The 23,977-nt window shown below is 38.9% G+C and overlaps 1 protein-coding gene across 4 annotated transcripts in view; it reads left to right on the top strand.

Annotated features, from left to right (window-relative positions):
* Positions 1-23,977, top strand: part of fstl4 (follistatin-like 4) — a 141,011-nt gene that overhangs the window by 11,634 nt on the left and 105,400 nt on the right. For 3 of the 4 annotated variants that reach the window (XM_086177008.1, XM_086177010.1, XM_086177011.1), the window contains exons 2-3: positions 877-1,040; positions 8,284-8,317. In XM_086177008.1, the coding sequence (XP_086033134.1) occupies positions 891-1,040; positions 8,284-8,317 (184 nt within the window). In that variant the 5' untranslated portion in view covers positions 877-890. The remainder of the gene's footprint in view (positions 1-876; positions 1,041-8,283; positions 8,318-23,977) is intronic. The other variant, XM_086177009.1, reaches the window with a different exon arrangement.

Consider the following 23,977-nt stretch of genomic DNA (forward strand, 5'->3'; position numbering starts at 1 on the left):
AGTTACAAGCTTTTTTAAACTCCAGCAACACAGGCAATTTAATAACGAGGTACAGTATGTTTCTTGGATGACACTGATCATTTGGAGTTTATGTAGCAAGCTCACATACCACTACGGTTTAATAACTTCAATGGTTTGTCCTTTTGTTAACATGAAAGCAAGTCTTGATATCCTGTGTAATACAAATAATTATACCCTCAGTGAGGGCTTTGAGCTTTACATTGTGCATTAGTTGTAGCGGGCACATGCTTGTGTATGTGGTTGTACTGTTTGCATATTTATGTCTATTTATAAGACACCTCTTCTACTTATGGCTGTTCCTTCCAGGGGTCACCCCAGCAAATAATTTGCCTCCAACTAACTATCCTCTATCCCCTGCTCTCACACAAACAAATTTCATGTCCTACACCCATAAGTCAACTCTTTGGTCTTCCTGTAGACCTTCCTTCCAACACATTCACTGTCCCTCCTCTATACATGTCTAAACCATCTCAGTCTAGTCTCAGCTCTAAAATATACATGTGCTGTCCCTCAGATGGACTCATCCCTGATCCTATCAATCCTCATAACTTGCATTGAGAATGTCAATATTTTTATCTCTGAAGACACAATTAGACACAGGCATCTATTGTTTCATTTTTTTTCTCACTCATGCCATTCATAAATAGAAACATCATTATGTAAAAAGGCCATAGAGCTTGATGTTCATTTAAATTTGTTACCCCTATGTGTCATATATTGGGGGACCTGGCCACAGATCGTAGGCGGTGCTTGTTTGTTTGTCTTTTAGTCTATGTGTCTTATAAAAAAGATTAACAATCCCATCATCATTTAAAAAAATATTAAGATAATCATATCTGCTTTTTTTTCCCCCAGAAAGGTTGCTACTCATGGCCAGCCGGAGTGTGTGGGTTGTGACAGTGGTCGCTCTTTTGGGAGCCTCAATGTGCTGGGACTCCAAAGGGAACAAAAGCAGTGAGCAAGGCAACATGGATGCACTCAGCATGTTGCAAGCCATCTTCAAGCAACCACGCTATAAGGTATAATCTTAACACACCCCTTATACTATGTAAGCACAAGATAAAGTTCTTTTATTGATGGTCTGTAGTATCCCACATGGCAGCAATTTTACAAGATACAAGTGTACAAAAGCTGATAGCTTTTTTATGAATGAATTATTTACAATTTTGAAATAATTTCCATGCTGCCTTTTTTTCTGGCTGGCTTGTTGTTCATTGAAATGCGAGCTGATAGCGTTTCCTTTTTATTTTCTTTCTGAACATGTATGAGTGATGGCCATCATCATGGGCCAAATCCTTTCGGCAGCCAGTACAGTAATTCTGATGAGTGTAACCAAAAGAAAATGATTTACATTTTTAAAAACAGAAACCAGATACATTGCCTTGTCTTCACAGGAGAATATATGGTGCAGTTTTGGTATGCCCTAACTTTTGTAAAGCACTTTCATTGGGGCAGCGCAGTGGTTAATTACGTCAGGGGGACTCTGTGAGGAGTTGTCATTTTTTGTCATGTCTTCATGGGTGTCCTCCAGGTCCTCGGTTTTCAGCTACAGCCCCTAGTCTCATTGTGTCCCTGATTGCAGGATACATGAAACTGACAATGCATGAATGAACATTTTTTTTTTATTTTTGATTTGTTTAATTTGCAGCTAACGCTTAATACAATAATCTGTCCCCTTTCAATCAGTCAGGTGGCTTCATCGTACTAAGAACAATCCAAAATGTAAAGTAACATGCTTGTCCTCCATAGTGTGAAAATGATTAAATCAATGTCTCTCTGGAATCTAAATCTGATCTTTGAAATCTAAAAGTTTAAAACAATGCTGCTACTGAATCTGGTGGTAACGACTAGTACCTCTGTTTCACATTGTCTTCATAGGCACTACTGCAGTGTGGACCAAGGCTCCATGAACTGTAATTTTCTTGAACTCTTATTTCCTATTTGTCCAAACTGATGCAAGTTTTTTTTTTCCACCCTTTTTCTGTGGATCGACCTTGGTTGTGTCTTTTTTTTTAGGCTAAATTGGTCATTCACATGCACATTATAATTTGAATAACCACACAGAACTCTTAAGACTAGACATATGCAGTACATGATCCTTAACAAGCCAACACCATTCATTGTAAAAAACAAAAACAAGAAAAAAAAAAGCATTAATAGAAGTGCAGTAAAACTAATTGCTGACTATGCTTAATATGACACCTACATACCTATAGAAACACAATCAAATAACTTCAAGTTTCATTGGTTTCAACAAACTCCTGCAACACTATTGTCTTTGTAACGTAGCATTCAGGTAATACATTGGCTTTCAACCCCACAACCACCCTCAGCATCATAACTCCACAAGGAAAAGCTCCAGCTTTTTACATCATAACATATACCGATCACATACAATACCTTTTCTAGAGTTCTTGACATCACGTTAATATTGTAAACATAAGGCTGTACTTATCTGGATCCAGGCATAGCCTGCTGAAAAACAGTAATACTAAAAATGTTTATACATTAATTTACTGGTTTACATGATGTTGTCCAACAAATCTGTACAGGGTACAGTGATCAGGTATTTGTCTTTCCATGCTTACACAATGATCTGTCTACCGTCAGTGGATCAGTGAGCAGAATCAATGAAGATGCGATGCAAACATTTAAGTTATGAATAATAATATAACTGTGCAAGTTACAGTATATTTTGGTGATGCTAGCAGTTGCTATTAATGATTTTTATAATCATACTCGTATGGTCAGTTTGTCTTTATTTCAAAAGGTTGACCGCTTAGACAACCAATCAATATATACTGCTCAAAAAAATAAAGGGAACACTTGAACAACACAATGTAACTCCAAGTCAATCACACTTCTGTGAAATCATAGTGTCCACTCAGGAAGCAACACAGATTCATTTTGACTTGTTTTAAAGACATTACATCAAAGTTGGATCAGCCTGGAGTTTGTTTTTACACGTTAATTTTGAGTGTGATTCCCAATCAGACCTCCATGGGTTGATACAATTGATTTCCATTGATCATTTTTGTGTGATTTTGTTGTCAGCACATTCAATTGTGTAGAGAGCAAAGTATTTCATAAGAATATTTCATTCATTTAGATCTAGGATGTGTTTTTTAAGTGTTCCCTTAGCAGTGTATTTTGCTTGAATGGGTTGGTTTTCATATATATATATATATATATATATATATATATATATATATATATCTAGTATGAGAAAATGATACATGCACATTATTAACTAATCTTCTGTCAGCTTCTTGCTAATTGATGACAGCAGCTGTCCAGTGCAAAAGCATCCCACATTACAAAATGACAGACACTACTGAATTTCTCCCTTACTTTATCTGAGTATTTGACACAAACATGCTGACAGAAATTATTTTAGGAGCATTAACAGATGCCTCTAAGGTAAATCTCATTTGTTGCATATTAAATACAAATGAAAGATATTCTCAGGGCTTTGTTTCATATCCTGTTCAGCCTAATGGTTACTAATGGTAACACCTATGGTTAATAGTCAACCTCCTTCCGAATTGTGGCTGCATTTAGCTTTCGCACAAGAACAGTCTGCAGATTCAGGAGCTTGGATTCAGTGCTTTTCCACTGCTCTATCACCAACAATTATAGTCACCCAGCTGCCAGATTGTTTGACATCAAGCAACACTTTCCAACACTTTCTTTGTGATAGAAGAATGGGGTTTTAGTTGAGCAGGAGTTCAGATTCAAAAGGCAAGGGTTCAGATATTCAAAAGGCAACAAACAAGGATGAAAGACAACTAAGGTCCACACACTATGAAATATCCTCAGGAATCAGGCTGGATACATTTTCGTCTAAACAAACATGACAGTATTGCGGAAACATAATGGAATGATTCTAAGCAGATGAAGAAGGGAGCTAACAAGACAGGTGAAACACATTAGGGTGGGGAAGGTAAACAGACAGGAAAGAAATTACAGAGCTAACATTTTTGCAGGCTCGGTGGCTTCGAAAAGTTTGTCATTTGCACATTAAGACATTCTTATTTTGCTGTTCATAGTTAAGCTGAATGTTAGATCCTACCAGCCATGGATAGGATCAGGAATGAGTCTTTCAGAGGAACAGCACATGTTAGATGTTTTGGAGAGAAGGTCAGAGAAGCCAGACTGAGATGGTTCCGATGTACAAAGGAGGAATAGAGAATATATTGGTAGACGGATGCTGGAATTGGAGCTGCCAGGCAAGAGGTCTCGAGGAAGACCAAAGAGAAAATTTATGGAAGTAGTGAGAGTAGATATGAAGGTAGTTGGTGTGACAGAGTAGGATACGGAGAATAGGGTTAGATGGAGAAAGTTGATTCGCTGTGGCGACCCCTGAAGGGAAAAGCCAAAAGAAGAAGAGGTTTGATAGGGTGTTAGTAGAAGAGAAATAGGTAAGTAAATAAAGACAAAACAATAAATTAGCATAATAGAGACAATATTAGATGTGCAAAATGAGAATCCAAATTGAAATGTAACGAGTTCGATTCACCACTGGATGTGTGAGTTGAAAAAAGTGTAGATTGAATAGTAAACAGTTTAGTGCAACTGTGTGCGCGCATTCACAAATTGTAGGTTGAATGTTCAAAATATTCTTTTCCTTTCCTCTCCTATGTTACTTTACTCATTAAGACATATGTGCAAAGCATTCTAGTATGACTATCCATAGAGTACACCATGTACACCTGCGAGAGAGAAGTTAGAGATAGACTGCATTTGGTTGTATTTTTTAAGAGCATACTAGTCGGACCCTCTATTATCCCTTCAAATGTCAATGACTTTCATCCCCTTTGGACAACAAAACACAGGTCTTTAAGATGCAGACAAAATTCAAGAAAATGTTGGTTTTTAGCTGCATTGAATATAATATAATAAGCAACATTTGAAAATCTTATATAAACTACGTCTTAATTGTTCATGTACAAACTGTATGACCAATTGGATGTGATTTTCTAATCAACCATTCAACCACTGCTATTTAAGATGATGGGACATGGTTATGATGTGATGACTCTGTAAGTGCATTTGCAATTAATATGGACATACAGCAGAAGGACGACAACCAAAAATGAAGAGATGGGGGATGGTAGGTCTGATATTGCTGTCTGGCCTGGGGCTCTCTGTCTCCTGGGAAACTAGAAGGGTCTCACAGTGTTACATCCTAGCTTGAAGAGGGGAAGCAACATATAACCAGATGTAATTGTTTTTTAATAAAACTGCTTATAATGGAAGTCTGCAAAAGAAGGTGCAGAGTTACAACTACAAGGAAAAAGAGGTAGGTTTGCTGCTGCTCAAATCAACAAGGAATAAAACAGAAAGAGTCCTCATAACAGGAACAACCCACTACCTCGGAGTCTGCAGGTAGAGCAACAAAGGAGAACAAAAGCCACACACTCTGAAATACACAGTCAGCAACCCCAACACCCTCACAATGTTTGTTCTCCCAAACTTCACAGCATTTCACCTTAGCGTGCTGCACATCAGCAACAGTTGAACAGTAGTGTCAGCCTTTAAAGAAGTTAGCACATGGTGATTGACCGCAGCTGATTGAATTCGGGTGTTCTGATTGACACCACAGTCCACCCGCATGACAATATGAAAAACACAGAAAGGGGGGCAACACACAGAACCATACATTTTATCATTGAGCCTTTACAGTAATGGTTAAGGTTGAAAAATGTCACAGCAGTGTTTTGTGTTACTGCTTAATAGTTTCAGAACACCCTTCTTTTCCTCAAACTTTTTTTTCCTCATTTCCCAAAAGGTTCAAAAATATACAGTACACATGTAAAAAGAAATAATCAGGATCTATAAGTCAGGTGAAAGAGAAAGAGGTGAGATTGACAAGATTTCAAAAATTGGGGGTTGCAGAATTTTTGACCAGAAATACATATTTTTGAAAAACTTAAAGCATAGAAGAAATATAAATGGAAATGTGTGATTCAAAGCAGTGGAAAAACTACGAACTTAGAACTGCCAAATTAGAATATGATCAGCTGGTTCTATGTTACTGTGAAATTAGTGGAAAGCAGGACGATTACAGTTCCAGCATGACATGGTATGACTGGATAGGACTGTGTTTGTTTTTTTCTATTACTTCATGAGACCTATTAAATTGGGGCAGTGCCGTCATAGCACAGCCTATGGGCTGCTGTGATGTTGTGTTATATGTGACACTAACCACACAACAATGGAGGACATTGAGGGATTACTGTTCTTGCTGCTCAGTCCGTGGCTTTTTGTCAAACATAAAGTGACATAAAAGAGCCAGAGAGGGCTATAGACAATGTGACACAACAGAAGACATACTTTCATGTACGATAACTTAAGTTTTTTGGTTTGTTTTTTGTGTAGTTGCTTTTTTTCAAAGAATGGGTTTCATTATTTTGTTGAGCACATGCTCACTCTGGTAACTCAGTGACTGGCAGTCAGTTTATGTCACATTTAACTTGTAACCTCACTAGAGCAGGTAGGTATGATCTATAAGTATAAGGTATAACCAATGTATAAAAGTAACGGGTATGGAAAATGTTCCATAATGAAAAAAAAAGCAAATTTACCAAAACAAACCATAAAAAAATCAGGTCAAGTCATACTGGAATTGTTTGGTGGAAAAGGGGACCATTTCATGTTGGTAGGATCAGAGTTTTATTATTGAAGTCAATGACCTATTCTGAACATCAGCCCTCAAGGTTCACCATGTGGTTAATGTCTCTTAGTTGTGTGGGTTTACACAGGCGCCTAGCATGTTGATCCACTTTGGTTTGCATGTGACTAGTTGGAACAATTTTTCAGAGGGTTCTGGCAAACAGTAAATAATATGAACAGTTCTCAATCATATCTGAAACTTGGAATGGTCCAATACACATCACCTTTCTGGAGATGGTATGAAAATATAGGTTTTTCAAATCTGGTTTATCGTTCACCAAAATTTTAAGAATGCATGAAATCACTGTTTAGGTGCCGGGTAGGAAATTTGCTACCTCTTGGTAGGCACTTTTTGGTTAACCCTTGAAGACAGTGGAAAGGGTTATAAATGCTTTCACTCCAATTACATTCTAAACAAGAAATATTATCTTTCTTTCCATCCTTCCATCTTGACCACCAACGACTCCTAGTTTCTTAACTTTACAATTCCTCTGTGTTATAGACAGTGATGTGAGGAAAAGGCACAAATTGCTGTTTGAAACAGTCTGAGCATTTCAACAGAATAACCTCAACTCCTACATCATAGCTGCTCGCCTGCAAACTAGAGCTGAGGATATTGTATGATAAGAAAAGCCATGGAAGTGCATGACTTGTTTAGCGTGATGAACGCCTTCTCAGTACCTGAAGGAATAATATGAAATCATTGTTGCGGTAATTACGTATGAGCTTCAAATTGGATTATACGACCCCAATCAACTTTTGAGGTTAATTCTGAGTAAATAGCTAAATTCATCTTGCGCTTTCATATAGACTCTATACTATGTGAAACCACATATAATGTTTTAATTTCTATCTATACTATAGATAGAAATTAAAACATTATATATAGTTTTAAAGTTTTATTCAATAACATGTAGGTTCTCATAAAGCTTATACAATTTTCTGATAAATAGAGATTTAACTATGGCATGACATCAACCTAGTCATTTTTGCCATTTCTTACAACATGAAATGCTAATCTGTTTGTCACAATTTACTCTAATACGCTGAAAATAATAAGACTTTTGTTTTTCTTGGTAGAAATATCAGTATAAACTTTCAATCAATTTAGATTTATCCTGTCTTTTTTCAAATGCCTCTGTTGAAAGTGCAAAGGTTAAATGACACCGTCTTACATGTATTTTAAATTGACAAAAATTAGTTACCTTATTCATCCTGGAGGTATACTTGCTTTGACATACTCACATTTTGACGCCTTCCACTTTTTATCCTGTTTGAAACCGTGTATTGAATTATGGTGATTAAATTGAATCTTGGATCTGCTTTTGAATTGTAAATGTCCTCAGGTTTTTCCGATATCATCCGTCTTATAGTCTCACTCACTCACTAATCTCTAGCCCTTTTCATTCTTTTCCCAAATGTCCACTTTGCATTTCTTGTAATTGTTGAATGACCTCGAGGAAGAGGGAAACAGAAAATAATTGATGTAGCTCAAAAAAGCTGTAGAAGGTGTGTCTGTGTGTGTGTTTGTGTGTGTGTCTGTGTGCATGCCTGTAATCATCAGCTTTTTGTTTATTCTGTTTGCAGGAGAAGGGGAAAGAAGACAGAAGCTTCTATCAATGTGAGTACACTTACTATGTTGTAAACTACATTTTTCAAAATGTGCCACTTGTCTGACTTTTCATTTTGGTGACAAATTTGTTTTCATTTCCAAATTGTAACGGGTGAATCTAAAGTTATTGGGCCGATATGCACTCATACAGCTTGTTTTGGGAACCATTTATTACAGTCGCTATCCCAGTTGTTATTGCACTTCTGTGTGCATCAGATTTACTTCTACTATTTTACTTCATGTACGTGCAAAACATTAAGTGTATTTAAATCTACTTTTCATTTTTACTGTTGCAAAATATTTTTGCAGGACAGGAATGCACAGGGTCCCTGGTTCATTATGTCTATTGAAATTCATTTGTCATATTCCTAGATGGAATATTTGCATAGCAAACAATGTATAAGTTGAAGTATCTTACAAGCAATCAATACAAGTGCCAAACTGTTAATAAAAAAAAAAAGAAAAAGAAAAGAAAAGATACAAAATAAAATAACAAAAAAATTCCGACTTTTCTTGCAAAGTTCTTTAGTCTTGTCAGTTCACTCCACTCTATTTTTTCAGTTTAATGTCAAAGTATCCTTATTACATGACCATTTAAATGATCATATGCAGGATGGTTATTGGTGTGTGTACATCACATGCATTATTTTACTACCATCACTTTGGTTTACCTGTCAAACTGCAACTGTTTTTGCTGGCACTGGGCAATAAGTTTTCTATCTGTTATGTGCACCCCCTGTAGTTTCGATTCCATTGAGGTAAGCACTTGTGAGTTGTCTAAGAAATTAAAGTAGTAGTACAGTACGTGTGTGTTATGTGTGTGTGTGTGACAAGTCTGTCAAGTATACAGTGCAAAGACACTGAGCCATAATGGTGCATAGAGTGTGCTATACAGCTGATGACTATGCTGAGCATATAGTCTAGTGTCAAGGCACATAGTCTGGATTAATAAATCAAAATGTAGGATGCAAGGTGGATATTAACCTTTGCTTTATCTGGGTTCTTTATCAGGCCTACAATGTATATTGTAATGAAAGCGCTAAGGAAATCAAAGAACATGATCATTACATTGCTCTTGGTCTGTTGAGGGGAATTCTGTTTTGAAGCAAGTTTAAGGACTCTACTATGCCTTATGGCACAAACTGCAGTGAGTCCACTGAAGTGTTCACATGAAGGCAGACTGGGATAATGACCAATCTCTTAAGGTTTTTCATCAGGTTGTATGTTACTGCCAATGACCTTTAGATGTTAAGTTCTTTAGGGTGTGGAGTATCATGCAGGATGTTCTCCATGGCTGTGAAACTCTCCCTCTGTGTGTGTGTGTGTGTGTGTGTGTGTGTGTGATAGATTTGATATTACTTGATATCATTTGCCCTGCACAGAAAATATAATTTGTTTTCCTATTGCTTTTTGGTTTTTTTTTCCCTGGTGTTTTATCTGCTTATTGTTTGATCTGGTTATCTGCTTATTGTTGCCTAATCTATGCATGATTCTGAATGTGTCAGGAGTTGTGCAACTTTTCAAATGGAGTCCTTGGTTTCAAATATGTTATTTACAAGGTAAGCTCTTTTGGGCTAACAGTAGTCTGTCTATTTTTGTCACTCTTGACTTAAACTAAAACTTTGATTGACAGTCCTCCCATTAGGTGAAGAAACTATGCACAATTCAACTCATCAAATTTCTTCACAATCGTGCTCGCTCTACAGAGGCGTTTAAATTGTGGGAACCAGTATGTCCAATTTTGCTGACTGGGCCAGCATTGCATATGTGATTCTATCAACAGGATCTCCATTAAAATCTGTCTCTGATCACGGTATCAACGTACAATATGATCATATAGAGTAATGTAAACTGGCTTGTTTTTAGATGGTCTTTGGTTCAGCTGCCAAATTTTTACTAGGTTGGACATTGTTCATATTCATTGTAGTACCATTGTGTTGACATATAAGTAAACTAAGGATGTACATCTTTTTCTCTTAAATATGCACCTCTTCAGTGCACATTATTACCTTATTATTGGGGACAGCTGGTAATTCTGTCATTTGAGATCAAAAATCTTGGAAGTTTGATGACAAACTTCCATGTTTTTTCAATATAAAAAAGTAAACATTTAGAAAGCTGATTTAACCCTTGTCTGGTGTTTGTGTTTTTGTTATTTAGCCAGTTTTTTTTTTTCTTTTTTCTACTTAATATAATCTATATAGTGTCAATATATACAATCTATATATAATCTATAACTATAATATAGTGTTTGCTTCATTGGAAATATAGGCAGTATAAATATTGGACATGGTTTATATTTGCCCTTTACCTATCAGAGATTATTTTTATGAATTAATACTGCACTGGAGTACAAGTCATTGATGGATAGATAGACAGACAGACACATACAAACACATATGGTGATAATCTGAAAGAAATGAGCACCAAATTAAGTGCTGGGATTATTGTATACTTATTATAATACTTGCATTATTGTAATACTTGCATGTATCCGTTTTTGGTTCAGTCAAAGTCTTAGCCATACGTGTGTAGGAAGAGGAATATTGGATTTCTAAATCAAATTTCATTTGGTTACAAAGCCCTTTTTAGATGTTTCAACATTCTTTCTTTTCTTCTTTTCTTCTATTTTTTAATGTATTTTAATACTATTTGTTTAATACGATAAATGTTCAGTGTGATGGAAAAATCTGATTATCTGGAGGTTTCACACCATAAACAAGAATGTAATACGTAGTCTGTCTAGGATCTAAATATAATTCACTGGAAATCAACTTCTGCTCCTTGGTAATGAAAACATCACTGACAACACAAGCAAATTAATTTTACGTTTGAAAATTAATACCTTAGAATGAACTGCAGCGAGCTATTTTTCTCTTCATCGATCCTTTCAAAGTGTTTCAAAGGACCGGGGGTGGCCCACCTGAATTCATTCTCCATGGTCTCCCTGAACTCCTCACATGCTCTAGTTTTTGCCTCAGCAATCACCAAAGCTGCTTGGCCTGTCGGTACCTGTCGGCTGCCTCCGGAGCCCCACAGGCCAGAAAGGCCTGATAGGACTCCTTCAGTTTGACAGCATCACTCACCGCCGGAGTCCACCAGCGGGTTCAAGGGTTCCCTCCCAAACAGGCGCCGACTGCCTTATGACCGCAGCTCCGGTCTGCCACCTCGACAATGGAAGCATGGAACAAGGCCCGTTCGGACTCAATGTCTCCTGCCTCCCTCAGGACGTGGTTGTAGTTCTGCCGGAGGTGGAAGTTGAAACTCCCTCTGACAGGGGACTCTGCTAGAAGTTCTTAGCAGACGCTTACATTACGTTTGGGTCGGCCAGGTCTGACTGGCAGCCACCCCCACCATTTGAGCCGGCCACCACCAGGTGGTGATCAGTTGACAGCTCCGCCCCTCTCTTCACCCAAGTGTCCAGGACATGCAACTGCAAGTCCGATGCTATGACCACAATATAGATCAAAGAACTGTGGCCTAAGGTGTGTTTGTGCCAAGTGCACATATTGACACCTTTATGCCTGAGCATCGTGTTCGTTATGGACAATCAATGACGAGCACAGAAGCCCAATAAAAACACTGCTTGGGTTCAGATCAGGGGGGCCATTCCTCCAAATCATGCCCGTCCAAGTCAAACTGTCATTGCCCACATGAGTGTTGAAGTCCCCTAGCATAACAAGGGAGTCCCTGGTAGGGGCAGTCCCTCGAGGGACCCCAAGAAGGGTGGGAAAATTGAACTGTTGTTGGGTGCATAGCCACAATCAACAGTCAGAACCCGTCCCCCTACCTGAAGGCGGAGGGAGGCTACCCTCTCGTCCACCAGTTTGAACCCCAACATGTAGGCGCCGAGATGGGGCAGCAATCTATATGCCCACACTTGCCTGGTGCCTTTCACTGGGGGCAACTCCAAAATAAAAAAGAGTCCAGCCCCTCTTAAGACGCCTAGTAGCCTGTGTTGAGGTGAGTCCGACTATATCTCTTCGAAATCTCTCAGCCTCTTTTAGTATTTTCCAAAAATATTTATGATTGTCTGTTTTATGCTTGTCTGAGAGAGTGGACTATGCCAGGATTCTGCTTTTTAGGTTTAAGAATTCCATTTGCAATAACAGATTTCTCATGAAGGACTTATTGACAAGAAAGCTCATAAAAGGGCTGCAGCTACTATAAGAAATATTCTGGTTGCAACAAAGTACCATATACCTACAACCAAGAGAGCAGTCTCTGGAAATAAACTTGTGAGACTCTCTGATCATTGGCATAGCCTATATAGAGGAATCTATTTTTAATATTTGCTCAGCCACACGAAGTCCTTCAATGTGTTTGAAGCTCAATGACAAACCAACTGTGAATGCAAAAAAAAAAAATCATATAAATAGATAAAATAAAACAAAATAAAACATCCTTTCATCTTAAGAATCCAGACATGGTGTTGTTTATCTTTTTTAATTCATCTTCAGTCCAGCTGAACCTGAGAGAGATATCTCTTTATTATAAATTGTTGAAGTAATTGTCATCAGTGTGGGCATATGAACAAAGCAATTGTTATTGAAATGGTCCAAATTGCTAAAAAAATATATATATAAATTTGATGGTATAATGTTTGTTTTGAATTTGTTTGGTTATCATTGTTAATATTAAGTTCATTACATTCAGCATATATCAAGCATATATTGATCAATTTCATTCTATTTTTCTTTCTTTTTTTCTTTCTTTCTTGTGAAAAAATAGAGTAAAAACTAGAGTAACCCACAGAGTAATCCAGTCCTAACATTAATGTTTGTTATTTTAGTTTGAGTTTTTTTCACACAAAGGTATGTGTGTGTGCTTATGTGTATAAGTATATACATATTTATACACACAAGCAACACATACCTATTTTCATAGTGTATGTGTACTTTACAGTATATATAACACATCGTAAGACAGCTTTATTCAAATATAGACAAAATTAAAGACATTTATTGACAGCATATTCAGAATGAAATTATTGATGTTAATCCACTGCACTCTTAAGTCCTATTTAGGACTTTTTAATTGAAACCTCAAAAGACCAGTTTAATCCGATAATCGGCAACACCGAGTGGGTTTAAAATTTTTCATACCATTCTACATTTTATTCTAGATTTGCCACAGCTCATGACAAAGAGAAGACACGGTACTCCCATGGAAGAATATATTGCACTTAACATTAGTACTGCTCTCACAGGAAAATGAGACATCATCGCGAGTCACACTGGGGAGATAAATTTAATAGCCAAATGCAAACAGAGCATCTATGTGCACCTGAAAAAAAATCAAAGGCACTGGCAATGAATGAGACACTGTCTTGCATTAAGGACATCTGTAATAAGAGGAAAAAGAAGAGAGGCAGAGATTTAGGTGCCTGTGGTTGAATTGTTATTTTGATAGGCAGTAATGAGCTGTCTCCCAGTGCATGTATGATAGTGTCATTATAAGAGGAACAAAAAAAAAAGACCTGAAAGACCTTGAATGATTCCATATTACCTTTAAAAGAAATGTTTTGTTTTGAATACAGTGCATGAATAAAGTGTCTGCTTTATTTTTTTCATAACAGAATAAATAAATAAATCTAGACCACACAAGTGAAGCTTGTTTTGTTTGTTTGTTTTTAACTGTATCCAGATCCTTTGTAAGACTCGGCCCACAGAGGGGGACAGTGATTCAGATTCAGAACACAAAGAAATATAAATAAAGATTTTTTTCTGTTATCAATAATCAATGCTTGACTCCTATTGCCACACATAAAATTCCAGTGTTTCAAGCATTCATAGTAAAATCAGTCTCATACACTTTGACTCATCTGGTATCAGCAACAATTCTAATATTAATAATATTACTGATACTACCAACAATGATAAAAAAGACAATACTAACAGCAGTAATAATAATAATATCAATGATGATGATACACATTATAATAATAAAAATCTGGGAGACTATAATTTTTGATGATTTGATTTTTTTTGTTACTAATTAGTTACTAAGGCTCTATGTAAACAGAAAAAAGTGAGGATGAATCATAGTTCATTGCTGCCTGTTTGCAGGCTCATAGTCCCTGGGTCAGACCCTTTTCTCAGGGAAATTATCACATCTTAAAGCTTCACATATTCTAAATTTACATGGTAATTGCTAGATGGGAGTTGATTTAAGGCAAATGTGAAACATCGCCTTCTTATTTTCACCAAATGTCTCCTTTACCATTGTTGATATGCTTCTTTAGCTTTTTATTTATTTTTTTTACAATAATTCAAAAGGGAGCTTTTAATTGCATTAGACCTAAAATACACCTGGAGGTGCAACCTGGACACATCTTCAGTGACTCTCCAAAGATCACTGGGTGTTGGGTCTGAGTCATACACCCTTAGGGTGCATAAGGGTGCATAACTCAGGGTTTGATCAGTCCCCCGACTTGTGTCCAGGTAGCAAACTACGCCACGACTCCCCCCTTTTCAACCAGAGCCACCGTGAAGCCTTCTCAGCTGCTTCAAAGATGTTCTTGGAGGCCCTTGCCTCTGCAGTCCACAAATTCTTCGGAGTCCAAGGGCATGATGTAGGGATCTGCCTGCACAGCCCCTGCAGCCCACCTCAATAGGCACGCAGCGGGCATTCAACCGTTCCTCTTGCCACAAGCTCTGCGTATCTTGCTCTTTTCCTCTCCTGGGCTTCCTCCATTCTGTCCTCCTAGGGAACTGTTAACTTGAAAAGCACCACCTGCCTGCTGGAAATTGACATCAACACTATGTCTGGAAGGAGTGTCGTGGCTGCGATGTTGTCCAAGAAACACAGCTGCCTCCCCAAATCAACCAAGAGTTTCCAGTGCCTTGCTGTTGAAAGCAGGCCCCTTTGTGTCTTCTTGGAGGGTTGAGGTTTCTCCCCTGCTTGGACAAAGGCAATGGCTTTCTTGGTTGGCTGTTGTCCCTTGCTGATGTTGATGCCGGTGCAGATGGTGTCTGCTATTGCCCACAGGACCTGGTCGTGGCGCCAGCGATACCCCCCATCTCCCAAGGCCTTTGAGCAACAGCTGAGGATGTATTCTAAGGATCCACTGAGGGGCATCTTTCAGGTCCCAGGCGAACAGGTTAGCGGGGCTTGGGAGGACAGCATACACAGACTGCACGAGGAACTTGAAATGATGTGGCTCCGCCCTCCACAGATCAGTCCAGGTGATCTTACGGCTCTTGACATGTTCCCACTTGGTCCAGGCCCCATGCTTGCTCATGCCCATCACTCTGGTGAGGCGAGCTTCTTCCACTTCTGCTCAAACCTCATCTTGAATGAGCCTGCGCCTCTCCTTCCCTTTGGCCCTGCTATAGCAAGGCTTAGGGTTGCTGCCCAGTCCTGTCCGACCTGTGGTCACAGTACCCACTAAGGTACTGTGCCACAGCCGTGCCTTGGCTCTTTCCAGGTCTTGAATTTCCTTGGCAGTCCAGGACTTGTCGACAGCAGAAAGCCACTGGTTGAGATCGGCGCTGGCTGCCCGTCGTGCAGGGGTTTAATTCTGATCGCTGGTGAAGAGCTTTCCGAGGCTCTTCACTGGTTTCTCGGACACGAATGGAATAGTAGCGTCACTCAGGCTGAATCGGAAGCGATCCGTCACCATCCCCTTCCTCTAGACAAGGGACCTGGACTTTTCGGGCTTCAAGCTGAGTCTGGCCAAAGTGAAGAGTCAATCCAGACCTTGCAGGAGCCATCGGCATCTGGGCACAGATGCTGCGGTTACCGTGAGGTCATCCATGAATGCTCTGATCGGTGGTTGTCGGGTGCGAGATCTAGACGGTGGGCCTCGGCGAACAGGGACACCGAGATTGTTGCAGCCGGTGATAATGCCTTTCTCCAGACGGTGCCAATCGGATGTAGATGCCCCAGAGGACACCCTCAGACTAAAATTGCCGTATTAGTCGAGGATAAGGATGCGCACATTTTCTGGGACATGATTTGATAATTTGATAATATTTAGAGTATCAAGAACAATAATAATATTGTAATTATAAAAGAGTTTAGTTGTGTTGTTTTTTGAGTCAATGACAACAAAGCTTCAAGCAAAATTATAACATGTAGTTTGACTGACCTATTTACGTGATTATACAAAACTAGGGGCTTCTGATCATCAGTTTCTTTTTTTTTTGGTTGTTTTTTTTAGTATAAGTCACTGTGAGGAGCAGTATATACATGGCCAACATAATGAAAGTAAAAATTAGGTCTACCTTTCATGGTCCAGCTTTGGCGAACCTAGTAGAAAAAAAGAGAAGGGACAGTCCAACGTTCATGGTCAAGAAAGACAAAATTGTTTAAGGACACTTCAAGATGCAATGGGGCACCACATGTGCGTTAGCAGAAGTCAGTCCACAAGGGAGTAAAACAAGTGTGGAAAATGAATTGTCATTTAATTAAATGCAAGGTGTCCGAAAGTCTGATTTCCCTCGACGGCTGAATCAACATTTTGCAGGATGGCTGATAGACTAAGCTAGATAAACTACAACAGTTGACAAGGTAATGGCAGGCAGGTGCCTGCAGATTGGATAAATTGAATGATTAATGAATGACTACAAAGAAACAAGTGGCACAAAGAAAATAAGCAGTTCTGTCAGTTCTATTATGATAGACTGAATTTAAATGCAGTTGCATCGTGGTAGAAAGTCAACAGTAGATTAGTCTGATTTTGTTTGTCAAGTGTGGTTTATTGCTCTCTGCAGACAAGATAATACATAATTAGTAATACATATATTTTCAGTAACTGCAGGAGCAAAAGAAGCAGACAAAAGGGGAAAACAGTTGGCAAGGGCAAAGTAAACAGACTGTACATACACTGAGGGAAAAAGTATATTCCATAGCAAACTCAGGCAATTAAAGGCTGTCGCTCAGTATTTTTTAATCATAGCAATTAAACTAAATGTGAACCTGTTAACCCAAATGAAGAAAATTAGTATCTCTTTTACAGTAGAACTGCACATAACATATAGATTAATTAATTGAACCGGTAACTGTTTAAACCTGTTTACATACAACAATTCCCTGTTTCCCACAGCTTCTGCAGCTTTTAGCAAGTTGCTTTTTCAATTTCTTTTGTATGTTTTGTTTTTGACTTTCTAAAATTAAAAAAGAAAGAAAGACAGAGTTTGAGTTTAAAAATCCCTTAATTCAAATGCTGGGATTTGACAAGAATAGATTCAAGGGAACACATAAGATACCCAATTTAACTTAATGACAATGGAAGAGTGATCAACCTAAAATGAAAATATCAACTCGCTACTGTTGTTAACAGAACAAAATACTCCTCCCCTCGCCCAAATACAAATACAGTCCCGAAGTTGTCTGTTAATGAAAAAAAATCTAATTCCACTTTTGAATGAGTTTTAATTAATGCTTTTAAAACTATGACTGGATTCTCATTCCCTTGATCACGATCCTTATTTTCTCGGTCAGCTAAATGGCTAATGTGGCCGAGTCAGTCAAAAGGTTTAACATACTGATGCCCTCTTGTGGTCCTTTGAGTACTTTGAACCAAAAATAAACAAATGGGAAGTAAAGGAAACCTATAACCAAGAAACAAGCCCTTCAAGAAACTAAACAGTGACTGCAACCTGGGACATTCAATGAACAAATAAGAAAACATTTCAGGATGTGAACAAAACAAGCACTCTCCTGTCTCTCGCAATTCAAAATGTGCTCTTTATCCGTTTGTCGTTTTGGCGCTATACATAATTCTCCAGTGGAGGTCACCTGCCAGTGATTTTTCCACTGGTTGCTTGAACAGGACTCAGCATCTCCCTTTCAGAGACGAGTCTGTTCAAAATAAGATAAGTCACTCAGATACCTATACTTGTGATAGGGGTTGAAGTTTAAGAACCTTGACATAAGTTAAGTAGCGGTCTTTTATCTGTAGCTTGAAACTACTTCAAGAGTGGCTTCTTGAAGAAGTAGTAGATCAGTAGCTGGCTTTCTTTGTCCTCTCATGCCCCATCAGCTGCCACATCGTGAGTGAGGGAAACTTGTAGTCAACATTCTCATTCCATGACTCAAGGCAAGAATGATCAGTCGCAAAGTATTACATATAAGATTTTCTTGGTAACTCTGGCAACCAACGTAACAGAGGTGATTTGTCCAAAAGCCCTTAGTGCATTCGAGAAGAAGGGGTGAGCTGTAAAAGGTGACCCAGCTTTGTAAGACCAGCTGATGCTGAAACACAGGCCTTTGGAAACGCAAAGACTGGTTTTACTGAAAATGATTGAAAAGCAGAGGCTCTTCCGTCAGCTACCAGCTGGGGAAGTCATTGTCAACCCATATAAATGCTAGGATAAGCCAAGCTTAGAGGGCTGAGCTGTAGAAGGATATAAGTCCGGTGATCAGCCAGTTTGGGTCTGTACTTAAACAGGACCCTCTTTGCTGGATGCAATCTGGAATCTGATACCTTACAGAAGAATGTGAGTGAGTCCTTGGCTGGAATATAGAGCACAAGTGCTCGGGTCCAGTGTTTTCCAGAAGAAGATGTCTAAGATTGACCTCTGGAACTCCTGTAGCAAGCCCTTGGTATTGGTAATGCAATAAGCTTGCGCCAAATAGTTGAGTCTCAATGAGGTTGTTGGTGACCAACACCCTTCCCCTAGATGACAGCGAGGCAGTAGCTACCTCCACTTTGATTACCATACACTTACTTTGTCTTCTACCCCTATTCAGTTTCTTTCCCAAAAGCAAATAGAATCTGTAGAAAGACAGCAGCAGTTCCCGAGAGAGGTTGAGTTTCCTTAGTGACCTCGGGAAATACAGCAACTGCTGTGCCTTCTTTACAAGGACAATGGTGTTTAATGTTCATGAGAGGTCCTGGGAGATGTGCCAAGGATCCTGAATTCCCTTATCCTGTTGACCCCCACTCCTTTGATAAATAGAGGAGTAGGTTCCACGCTCCTTCTCCTGAAGTCCATTTTCAGTTCTTTCGTTTTTTTGGAATTCAGTGCCTGGTTGTTATTAGAGCACCAAACTGTGAGATGTGGACTTCATCTCGGTATGCTGACTCATCCTCTTGGATCGGTTCCACCACTGTTGTATTATCTGCTAACTTGATTATTTCATTATCGTTGTATGATGGTGTGCGGTCAAAAGTAAAATGTGTTAAGGACTGGAGAAAGCATATACTCCTGCAGAACTGTAGGGTAGTAAGACCCCAGCCTGAGAGTCTGGGGGCAGTCTGTTAAGAAGTCCTTTATCCATCTACTCGTGTTCCCAGCTATTCCTAGCTCGAGTACCTTATCAACTGGTCTGCTAGGGAAGATTATATTGAATACAGAACTGAAGTCTACAAATAGAATCCTTGCATATGAGCCTGGGTTTTCCAGGAGAGTCAATACTGAGTTAAGTGCAGTGGTTATCGCATCTTCTGTTGACCTGTTGGGTCTATATGCAAATTTGGAGGTTGGTCAATGGAGGGTAGGAGGAGTTTTGCTTTCACATGAGCTGGGACCATCCTCTCAAAACACTTCATCACAGTTGATGTTAGTGCTACTGGTCTCTCGTCATTTAGGTCACTGGTGTGTGTTTTCTTGGGAATGCGTACGACAGTGGTGGTTTGAGAAATTTTGGCACAGTGCTACATGCTAACATACATAACATGTTAACCCTCTCCAGGGAGATGTTGCAGATTTGCGACAGCCAAATATCAGATTTTTCCTGCGACTACAACTTAATTTGAGCCTGAGAGGGTTAAGCATGTTACCAAAAATAGGTTGAAAATGTTCACCAATATCTCAGCCAGCTGATCTGTGCAGTCTTGGAGCACTATCCTGGGGACGGTTTCTGGGCCCATAGATTTTCTGGGATTGACTCTACGGAAGACTCCCCTGATATCCTCAACATTCACAAAAATGCTGGTTTGTCCGTGAAAGGTGGACAAACAAGTGTCCACCGCAAGTGTAGCGTCAGCTTCTTTGAAGTGGGCAAAAAGTAGTTGCACTCCATAGCCAATGAGTGACTGCCACCTCTGCTGCTGGGCGCCAGCTCCTCGTTGCCCTTGTAGTCTGTCACCTGTTTGATGCATTGCCAGATGCGCTGGGGGTGGGTCTCTTTTATTGAATTGTCCTCCTATTTTCTTCCCAAATGCGGATTTTGCCACTGCGATGGCATTTGGCTCTAAAAACACTATAAAGCTTCATGTTGCCCAACAAGAAAGCAGAGATATGTTCATTCAGCAGCCGTTTGACTTTTCTGGTCATCCATGGTTTGTTATTCCGATGTCATCTGGTCCCCCTGTCTACAGTGATGCTATCGATACAGTGCTTGACAGTGGACACAGCCAAATCTATTCCTATCTCACAGTAGGTTTGGTTGTTTTAATAAGAGATCTGCATGCTGGGATTAGAAACGAGAGAGGTGATCTGATTGGCCACGGTGGGGGAGCATGGACACTTTGAAACTTTCCCTGATGTTTCCATACACCTAATCCCCAGCCCCAGACAAGTCTGTAAAACAGTGCGTTTGAGCCCCCACTTCCGTAGAATCGATGGTGACGCTGTCTCTAGGTAATGTCAAACAAAACATTAGCTTTCGCTAAGCGGTGGATCTTTCGAGGTTGAGAAACAGGAATTTGGGGCATCCATATCCTTGAGCTGGAGAAGACAGGACCTGATCAGAGCTGTCTTTATTCTTTATTCCGAGCTTCCCTCTGCATAATATATCCATTTTCAAGATTTTCAATAACCTTCTTTTCATTCCCACTCCTTGTGATTTTACCCATCATTGACTTCCTAATAACAGCCACATACTTCCTTTTGGGAGGCATTGTTTTCAAACAGTCATAACAGTGTGTGTTGATACAGCGCAGTATTGCAACAAGTAATTAAAGTGCAGACATCAGGTTTTCAACGACGTGGATCTCTAAATTATAATGTGTTGAAACAACCTCAGGTTTTAATTCACACAGCAATCAGTCTCATGATGGTGTATCCACATTCTGTCGTCCTGTCGTGCAAAAGCACAGATTAGTGCATCACCTGTGCACCTATGCAGGAGACACACATAAACACCTCGGCTTTCAGGTGTTAAACGACAGGAAGCCAAAAAAATTCTAAACTGCCGAAGCAAAGGATGCTGTGAAAACTCCCCTGTCAGTCTTCCCATGACACATCAAAATATATTTATCCTGAAGTGAGTGAGCAAGTGTCCCAAAATAGCACAGAAAGACTTGAAATGTCCTCCTTGCTCTTTCACACTCACAGTGGAAGACAGACAGAAAGAAAGAAAGAAAGAAAGAAAGGAAGAAAGAAAGAAAGAAAGAAAGAAAGAAAGAAAGAAAGAAAGAAAGAAAGAAAGAAAGAAAGAAAGAAAGAAAAAAGAAAGAAAGAAAAAAGAAAGAAAGAAGAAAAAACATTAAAATTTTCATGCCCATGTTTGCCATTTGATGCAATGCCTCTCAGGTTACCTCAGTAGGTGAAGCTACAGGACCTTAAAAGATTTGATTTATCACCCAAATTCAAACATTAACAGCTCAGGAAGAATATTCAAAATCTGCACTGGATTCTGAAACATTTCCTTTTCGCTTGGGCAAAACCTAAACAGATTAAACAGAGGCTGCCAAGTACATCATCAGTAAATTCATAAGCTGAAAAGTCAGGATTGATTAACTGTGACTCAGATGAACTAGGCATAAGTACACGTTGAATTTATAAGTACAGTATACAAAGTTATGTAGAATTGTTTTATTGAATGCAGTGCGGATGAAGAGAGAAATTAGAGATACAGTAGTTGTGGAAATAATACAAATTAACTAATTTTGTAAAGGCCTATAACTCATTAAAACGGAAAGTTAAACTATATTCACTCATATGTTAAGTTTTTGGGGATAAAACGGAATTACCATGATTAGAGTAGCATCCAATTTATTCCATCTATTTTTCCAGAGGGAGACAGATATCTCTCTTTCTTTCATATCTCAGACTTTAAGACGCCGTGACAGACACAACAAAAATGACTTACCTTTGCATCAATTCTCAGTGGAGAGAGGAAGGCCGTGGTGTCTGTTATCAAAACAACCCTCTGCTTTTGTTTGTAGATGACATTAAGATTATTGTTTTTCATGTTGATTTAAGTTTCAATGTATTTTTTGTACCATATCTTGCTTTCTTCTTGATCAAGTAATGACTTAAGTATGACTGTTTTTTGACAGCATGATCCTCTTAATGAATATTTGCTGTTAAAACTTTATTTCAGTTATTTCCAAACATGATTTTACAGGTGAAGAAAAACTCTTTATAAAGTCCTTGAAACATTTTTTTGTCATAATACTGTTTATATATTATTATACTTTATTAATCTTTGCCAGGGAAATGCCCTCTCTGCATTTAACCCATGATGGATGAACCACTAGCTGCCAGGGGAGCAGTTTGGGGTTCAATGTTGAACCAGGAATGCTTTACCTCCTACAACGCCCTTTTTGAAAAGAAAAAAAACAATATAATGTTACTTAATTTTATAACAATAAGTCAAAAGTCAGCTTTATTTTCAATTTATCCACATGTATTAACATCTCTCTCTCTCTCTCTCTCTCTCTCTCTCTCTCTCTTTCTCTCTCTCTCTCTCTCTAGTGATAGTGGGGTACATCTTAAAAAATAATATTATCCTGAAAGTTCAATATTTTTATCACTCACTTTGGAAGGTGGAACCCATTAAATTATATGGATTCTTTACACATACACGTAGAGTGAAATATTTCAAGCCTTTATTTCTTGAATTTGTTGATGATTCTGGCTTACAGATAATGAAACAGAAAATTCAGTGCCACACAAAATTAGAATATTGTGACAAAGTTCAGTACAGGTAATTCATGGTGTCACTCTAATCAGCTAGGTAACTCAAGACACCCACGAAGGTATCCTAATTTTAAAAGTCTTTCAGTAAGGGTGTGTTGGCTAAACAATCATTGAACTGTAGAGAAAAAAGATTCATCTTTTCAGATAAATTTTGCATGTCATTTGGAAATCAAGGTCTCAGAGTCTGGAGGAAGAGGGTGAAGCCACAGAGTCCACATTGCTTGAAGTCCAGTGTGATGCACAAGGCATGTGCTGGTGTTGGTCCACTGTGTTTTCTGTGGTCCACTACAACCATCGTCCAAGAAAAAGTATTCATTACAGCCATTTCTATCCTTTTTGCAAAGTCTACCACCATCTGTCCCTCTGCATCCTTATCCTGGATACCAAACATGCCCATCACTTCTTCATCCCTTCTATTATCTGCATCAATATGTCCATTAAAGTCTGCACCAATTACCACTTTCTCATCTCTGGGGATATTCTCCATCATTTCATTGAACTCATTCCAGAATTTCTCCTCCTCTAACTCACATCCCACCTGTGGGGCATAGCCACTAAAAACATTGAGCATCACACCCTTAAAGCTGCTCCTAAGCTTCTAATCTCAATACCTTTCCACCTGGTCTTCCGGACACACAGTATATCCACCTTCCTTCTCTGCATCATGTGGACCAACTCTATACTTTTTCCTGTCGTAGTCCCAATATTCAAAGTCCACTCCGGGTCGAGGAAGTGGTTGTGCCCCAAGTGGAGGAGTTGAAGTATTTCAGGTCTTGTTCACAAGTGAGGGAAGGATGGAGCGGAAGATCGACGAGGAGATCTGTGCGGCGTCTATACCAATGCGGACTCT

The sequence above is a fragment of the Fistularia commersonii genome, chromosome 29, assembly GCF_037954325.1.
Source record: "Fistularia commersonii isolate RoL2024-O1a breed Wild chromosome 29, RoL_Fcom_v1.0, whole genome shotgun sequence".
In the NCBI taxonomy this organism is placed as follows: domain Eukaryota; kingdom Metazoa; phylum Chordata; class Actinopteri; order Syngnathiformes; family Fistulariidae; genus Fistularia; species Fistularia commersonii.